Genomic DNA, 7,942 nt, shown 5'->3' on the forward strand with positions numbered 1-7,942 from the left:
TTGTGGGTTTTGCAACTAGTTGTTCCAGGAAACGCTCTTTATTTTTCCTCTTTTTTTTTTTTTCCCCCTCTACATCTCATCCTGATGGAAGCATTGATGCAGTTCAATAAAGGTAGCTGGAATCTCACGCTCCTGCAACCAGTCCTGAACTTGCAGCTCTCAGTCTGGCTTCACAGTTTCTGATGCTATTACCAAACTTACCAGGAATTCATTTAATATATTTATCTAATATATATTTTATTAGAGTCTGGGATTTCCACCCACAAGGATTTCATTGTGCTTCTATCTCCTTATTATATAAAGCTATTATATTAAATTGTTCACGCACGCTACCATTCCTTCACCTGTACATCCTATTCTGTAATTCCTATAAATCTGGTAGCCTGGTAATGTTGCATACTCCTTCAAGGTCACCGGGATACCTGCCTTACAGGGGTAATCTCTTGTTCTCCTGTCTTCATGTTTAGGCTTCTCATGTTGGTGCAGAGGCACTTCTGAATTTTGCCCTCACGTTGAATTTTTGCTTCATCTGCCTTATATGTTACGAGAGTCTGAACAGGTTGCTTTTCCCGACCTTTCACTTTCCCCAACTGCTAGCTGAAATGCTGTCCAAGACCTTTTCAGTTTTCATTGCCAGCACCTTAATAATGATTCGGGTTCATCCCATTTCTCTTGTCTCACAAGCTCGTAAGCTCTTGTCCCTCAGCTTGTAAGGTGCTTATTCCCTATGCTGTGTCCCTCCTGGATGCATGGAGGCTCTGATCTTTGCGTGCATCTTAGGCCTTGTGCAGGGGATTGGCAGTATTTCTGAGAGTGCTATTCCTCACATTGCAGGCTCGTCTCCTGGCTGTAAGCTTGCATTTAGCCTGCAGAACATCCCCTCCATGCTCCCCTACCTCAGCGGTACCAGCAGGTACCGGTGCTGCCCGCTCCTCCATTGCTCCCCAGTTAACCCGTCTAAACAACCTTCGCTGTACCCTAGATGTTTGCTTTCCCATCTAGTGCTGCTTTGCTGTACCACTACTTTATGTTGTTAGAGCAAGCTGTGAAATAGTTTCCTGTCAACTCAACTTGAGGTGATGTAAAGCATGAAGCTGAGAAACAATGCAGGACTTAAATTTGTGTTTGTTTTGCCAATTGATTGTTAATTTGGTGTATGAAGTAAATGAAAGTGGAGAGATGGGATTTATTTCTTTGAGGGGGAGATAGTTTACAAATGGCTTTGGTAGCTGAACACTTAAGTCCAGACTAATGAAAATTTAAAAAGTGGAGAAAGCATCTACAGTTCAGAGGGGAATGTCTTTGCTATCATGGTTTTGCCTGTAAAACTATACGCACCACAACATGCAATGTTCTGTTACTGAAGAGACTTATTCTTACACATTTGAAATACTAGTTACTTAAAATAAATATACGTTATTCAGATTTCAGTTTCCTGTGATATCACTTTCAATTTATCACAAACATTACTGAAATCTGTTAAAACAGCAGAGAATTGGGGGCTCTTTAAGTGGACACAACTATGTTAGGCTTCAGTTTGTCCTTTCTTAATTTTGAAGGACTTTGGCAATAATTACGTTGCAGTAAAAGAGCCGATGTAGAAGGTTGAAATCTGAGCTACTTTATTGCTGTCGTATTTAAAGTGCATATAAAAATAGACTTCATTAGTAATTGAAAACTGGAATATCTGTTTAAGTATAACACCACTGTCACAGTTTTCTTAAGGGGCAAGGCAAATAATTTGGAGTGGTGGAATGAACTGTGGTAGCATTAAGGGGAAGGTGGTCTGAGGCCATTTGTATGTCCCTTCTCAGTTACTGGTATGTCTATGCTTTGGAGCTTCTCTCCTTCCCTCACTTTCCCTTGTAATGCTGATAATTCGAAACAGCATCAATTGGCTTTTGAAGGTGAGGAGTTGAAAACTGGTAGAATTTTGTGGAAGCCCTAGTGAGCAAAACGCCCTCCTAAAACATTCGTTTGCAGTTAAAAAAAAATCTGTGCATCCGATTCCTTTCCTGGAGGCTGTTGCACGCCGTTCATTAATCCTAATTCTGCACTGAATCCTTCAGTCCTGTGTTAGTGTGAATCCTGTCCTGCAGAAGCAGGCCCACAATATCACAGTTTAAGAACAAAAAATGCTCGATCCACCTTATAATTTTCAATTCCTTCCTTCTGCTGTGGTTGACCACCAGAAGCATTATAAACTTTCTGCACTTCTATCTGTTGTTTAGCCACATAGAAAGTTTTATTAGGAAATCCTCCCCCACACGACAGCAGTCCACTTGGCTCCCACACAAGTTGTTAGTGTTCATTTAACCTAAATCATACTTGGTTCTTGATTGACTAATGCTGTCCCCAATATAATGTTTTATTATAATGCACAATTTGCATGTACATTTTGTCTTTTGAAGGAAGGTTCAAGCTTGCTTGTTCCTGCTGTTAATTATAACAAATTCTGGCAAGTTTAGGGATCTGAAAAGCCTTAAGGGCCTTAAGGGCTAGTGTCCCTGAAGTTGGATGTAATTTGCACATAATAAATTGCTTCAATAAGATTTTGTTTCTTAGCTTAATTACATGTGTCTTCTGGGAATTAAGCTAATGTGAAATTAAGGGTCATGGGACCACCACAAACCTTCAGAGATTGTGGTGATAAAATCCAGCTGTTTCTTCTCAAAAACAACCTCTCAATATATTGTTCTTATCCACTGGTGTTCTTATGTGATTGCAGTGACATTGTGCATCTAAAAAAAAAAAAAATTTGATTAGTTGCATTAAGCCCTGACATGAATTGGATAATTAAAGACTAGTCAGATTCCCTGACTAGCTTGATTGCATGCATTACAATGTCATCTGTAGATGTCCTGGATGCCCAGGCTTTGGATGAAGAGCCTTGACTCAGTGGGTGGGAATCATGATCCCCTCTAGGGGAGAACCTGCAGTTGCAGGTCACACAGCCTTCGGTGAGACTGTACTAAGTCTCAAACTGCAAGGAGGGTAAGGGTATGGAGAAGGGCGTTGGTATTTATAAAGGTGGGAAATTAGGACGAAGTTCTAGGATCTTCACGTATGGGCACTCAATTTAGACTGGTTGAAGACGACCAGTGTGGGAGGTAGTAAGAATCAGCTTGCTTTCGAAGTTGGGCATAAGGTAGAAAATCAGCAGCAACGCTTAGATATTTGTGGAGGGTTTTTTTGCTTTCTAAGCAGATTTGTAGAGTTGCTACTTTCAGCTTTGGTGGGGAAAGGTCTTTCTTTTGAAATACTTATGTCTTATTCCTGTTTTGTTAACTAGAGCTTATTATCGATAATGTACTCAAGAAAGTGTTGCTTTTTTTAAATGACCAAATATCAATTTTTTTTTAAGCAGCATAACATTAATTTTAAAAATACCGTATAGCTATTAATAATGCTATTTCATCTAACTTAGAATTTTGCTTGGTTTATAATTTTCCGTAATAATTTATAACTGAGATTATAAATAACGTCAGGAAAGAGTTGTTTGTTCCTATACAGAACAACCTATGTGCTATAAAGCAAAAGAAACATACTATGCACTATACAATGCACAGAATGTTTCAAATACCTTTTAAAGCTAGATCTTCAGCCCTAGCTGAATATGCATAGCACAGATGCTTTTTATAGGAGTCTAGTACAAAAAAGACCATATCATCTGGCTTACAGGCATTTGTTTTCTAGATACAGTTTTGTGTATTTTTAGAACGTTCCACTTAATAGGTAATGCCACTGAAAAAGAGGATTTGTACATTATAAGCATTGTGAACTTTATAAGCATTTAAGACATGGATAATACATCTGTCATTTTAAAATATTAATAGTATGTTTTTAAGTGCTCATATAGTTAATGACCTTCATAGAGTGGCCTGGATAGTACCCTCAGAGAAACAGATCTGGAAAATCCTTCCTCACCATTAAAAGCAAGAGGAAAAACCTGCTTTCAGATACATGAGCACTGATTTCTTTGTGATTAGTAAGAATGTTGCACATAAACCTGAAGACCTACCTGTAGCTAGGAAACGGTTTTACCAGAAACTTTTTAGCGACAGTTGTGCTTGCTACTCCATGGCTAAGAGGTGGACTTGTTTCTGGTTAGAGCCCTCAGCCATTTCCTCAGCTGATGGTGCGTGGGCCACGTTGCTCCCGTTACGCTACGGTGCGGTTCAGTGAAGGGCACTCTCTGCCCGAGATCTAAACAAAACTGCACACAGCACCTTGCAAATCTCTGCTTTACTGATCTCTTTATCTCTTCTCCTTCCCTCCCCCTCTACAAGCACGCAAACACATTTGCATGAACAGGCTTTTAAATTTCTTTTAAGGCAGTTTAAGGCAAGGATTGCTTTTACAGCAAAGTCCTTAAAAATAAATAATCCTGTAAAGAAGAAAAACAAATAGAGGGATATCTACTTTGGCAGACAATAATAAAGATGTACATGCAGTGACAATTATTTTGCACAGTCATTCCTCAAGATACCCCTAACAGTTATGGGTCAAAGTCTTCTGTACATCTGCACTGCTGTCCAAAAAATGTCAACAACCTAAAGGGACCACCTAGTCTGTTACATTTGTTGCCCGTCTGTATTGTAGGAAGGCAGTTCTGGTCCATTTTCAAAATACGAAGATTGTCCAAATTTCTAAGGACTTCCATCCTCACATTTTGCATCTCTTTGTACAGGGATGCTACGATTACTACAATACCCCTGGCTACTGATAAATGCAAATGATTGTTAATACACAAATACTGGTGGGTTTTTCATTCCATGTGCAGTATTTTTACCACTTGTTAGTTGTAAGAAATCCCACAAGGCTATTTGAGTAATGGAGTTTTGTTTGTAATTGGCTTAATGCTTGCTTGCTAAATTTTTCTGGACAAATTGAGGAAATGGGGGAGGGGGATTGCAGTAGGGATGTCTCGAGCTTTGTAAGACAGAAGAAAAATGAAAGGATGCAAAATGGAAAGCAGCATTTTGTTCTGAGTCTTTTGCCCTATTGTACTTTTTAATTATAGGTTATTACTTAAACTGAAGCCTATTTCCTCCTGGAGATGCTTTGGGAAATCACTGTAATTCTGATTTTGTCATCCAGGAGCAAACAAAATTTAGATTTCAAAAAGGACAAGCAAAGAGGATTTTTAACTTTAATCAAAATTGCAGGCTGGATAACATCACATCATCAAAGTTACTGCATCCCACACTACAGAATGATTAGATGGCTGTTGAGGTAGAAGTGTAACATTTTCAAGCACAGCATTTTACAGTTAGCAGGGTGCATTTTAGGACAATTTTTCCATGCTGTACATGATAATGGGCCACCATTTCAAAAGTGTGATGGCTTCGAAGTTCAGTGAAGTGCTCAGGATCCAAACATAAAGAGGGGAGGTTTTTGAAAACTGAAGCTAGACTTCCAAGGCACTTTCAGCTACGAGGTCAGATTTTTGGTGTATTTTAGACAAATAAATGCCCTACAGTGTTTTTGTAACTCAGTCTTGTCGGTTTGCTCTCTTTTTAGAGTTTCTTTGCAAGGAATGCCCAAGAGTTCATATCTTCATTGATCGAATTGAAGTGAAGGACATTCCAGAAGAGCAGATGTATATGAGAAGGTGGCTTCATGAACGTTTTGAAATAAAGGATAAGTGAGTAACAATGTGCAGAACTTTCTGTTTAAAGAAGTTGTTGTCTTTTATATTAACAGATATACCCATGATTTCTGTGTTACCAGCAGTGCAAGCTGTAGGGCTTTCTGAAGAGAGGTGGTATTGGTACTCCTGTACATATTTTGTATAATACCCTTGCGATTAAAGCTTTTGCTCAGGAGGTTGGGATTCCTGGGTTTTAGACCTTCCTTAGGCTGAAGAGCTGTGAATCCATGTTCCAGGCGAGACTCATATTCATCTGAATACTCTTCATTTATCTTCTTGAAACTGAGTCATGCACAGCCAGGAATGTAAGATGCCTGAAGTAGGCAGGCAAGCAAACAAAAAGCAGTTTGATTCTCGTAATCAGAGTTAGGTTAGAGTTAGAAAGGGCCAGGTCTTGATCTAATCTCTTCTGCCAAAATTGTTTATGCATCTTCCATCAGACAGCTGTTGGATAAAAACACAAGTAACCCCAAGACCCCTACCTTCACTGGGGAAATTAGGTGAAATAGATGTTTCATCTGTCCATCTTTGAATCGTGGCAGACCTGAAGTGCCTGGCTCCCTCCAGCATCTCCAGATAAGGTCGCTAGTGAGCATGTGCAACAGATCCTGGGGGACCTTGTGCCTAAATGTGGGATTTAAGTATTGTTTGAGAGATGATGGTTTAATTTGCCACATCTGAAGTCCAGATTAAGGGAGCTGATTCTGTTTACCTTCTAAATCCTTGAATACATTGTATGAGATAGAAATTTCCCTGGTTCTTCAGGTATGTTCTGCTTTAAAATTGTTCAGCCAGTCTCACACTCCGTGGAAGTAAAAAATGGATTAATTTGTCCGGTGATCTTTGAATCCATGTAAAAGTTAACATGACTATCTGTAAACATGGCACTGTTACTAAAGTAACAGTTTTACTTAGAAGTTTAGGGTCGCTAAGTAGTTTTTCTTTCCTTCACTTTTGAGAGGCAAGAAAGTCTGAATTTCGTTTTATAGACAAGTAACTGATAGATAAAATAAAAGGCTGTCCAGTGGCCCACAAGTAGTCTTCTGGTAAAGACCAGCAAAACTGAACCCTGATCATCTATGTCTCATTGTAGACTCCTGTTGACTGGAACATCTTTCCTGGGACCAAAGCAGTCTGTCAGGTGAATTTAGAAATACTTAAAACCCCAGAATTTTCGAATCCATTTATTACTGGTTTTCAAAAATAGGAGAAAAAAATTACTACTAAACCTATGGTGTAGCATTTTGCTCTTGCACGTTTGTTATTAGTTTATTTCATGAAGATAATTCCCCCCTGCCTTCAGTGTTCAATGATTAACTGTGTGCTATTTTGTCCTATGATATTGCCCAGTACTCTGGGCTTGTTTGCTAAATGCTGAACGAAAAGGACTCTTTTCAACTTTTATATTCAGTGTTAAAATTGGTCCCTCCAGAAAATCTGCTTTTGTTGCTCACAAAGGTTCAGGCTGAGTACTCTGACGTCAAACATTACTTTGAATGCATCATATTCTTAAGGCATACTGATTGCTTAAACTTGTTACAGATGAGCTGCTACATATTGTTAAATAGTTTGTTAAATAATGTGTGACTAGAAGCAGTTATTAGATTAAAGTAAGTTGCTTAAAACTTCTTACGCTAATGCATAACTTTGACCATCTCCTTTTGTCTGCTTGTAGGTTACTAATAGAATTTTATGATGCGAAAGATTCTAAAAGAAGAAATAAGTTCCCTGGAAAAAGTGTTCATTCCAAACTGAGCCTCAAGAAAACTTTGCCATCTTTGCTGTTTTTAGGTGGCCTGACTGCTAGTATGCTTCTGACAGAATCTGGAAGGAAACTTTATGTAAAAACATGGATATATGGGACTTTAATTGGCTGCCTGTGGGTTAGCATTAAACCATAAGCAGATGTTAGTCTCCAATCAGTGAAATGTGCAGTCTTTTCTTGCACATTGCACCAAACTTTTTCCTGACTTTATAGTAAAAATGTGTAAATAAAGCCTTATTGATCGAACATTGGAAATAATAGAATTTGTGACCTAAGCCTCTGTGTGGTTGGTCTGGGGAAAATAAATGTAGATTTTCAAATTTGCTACTGATTTTTGCTGGAGTAATGACAGATAAACCGAATCATATGATAAATTGCTTTCCCCATGAACTAACATCCATCTCTCTCTGCAGATTTGATGAAGTATGAGTTATGCATAAGGATGTCTTAAGTGGACCTGTGAATGTATTTACAGAGATTAATTTAGGGTATATATTTATTCTTCTGATATTCATGTTGAATTT

General features: G+C 38.5%; 1 protein-coding gene across 1 annotated transcript in view; it reads left to right on the plus strand.

Moving 5' to 3' along the window:
- Positions 1-7,664, plus strand: part of AGPAT5 (1-acylglycerol-3-phosphate O-acyltransferase 5) — a gene marked incomplete at its 5' end in the record, with an annotated part of 40,529 nt that extends 32,865 nt beyond the window's left edge. The window contains 2 exons of the mRNA XM_009584938.1: positions 5,524-5,647; positions 7,329-7,664. Coding sequence (XP_009583233.1) covers positions 5,524-5,647; positions 7,329-7,554 — 350 coding nt within the window. The remainder of the gene's footprint in view (positions 1-5,523; positions 5,648-7,328) is intronic.
- Between the last annotated feature and the right edge of the window lie 278 nt (positions 7,665-7,942).

The sequence above is a fragment of the Fulmarus glacialis genome, unplaced genomic scaffold (assembly GCF_000690835.1).
Source record: "Fulmarus glacialis isolate BGI_N327 unplaced genomic scaffold, ASM69083v1 scaffold6989, whole genome shotgun sequence".
Lineage (NCBI taxonomy): Eukaryota > Metazoa > Chordata > Aves > Procellariiformes > Procellariidae > Fulmarus > Fulmarus glacialis.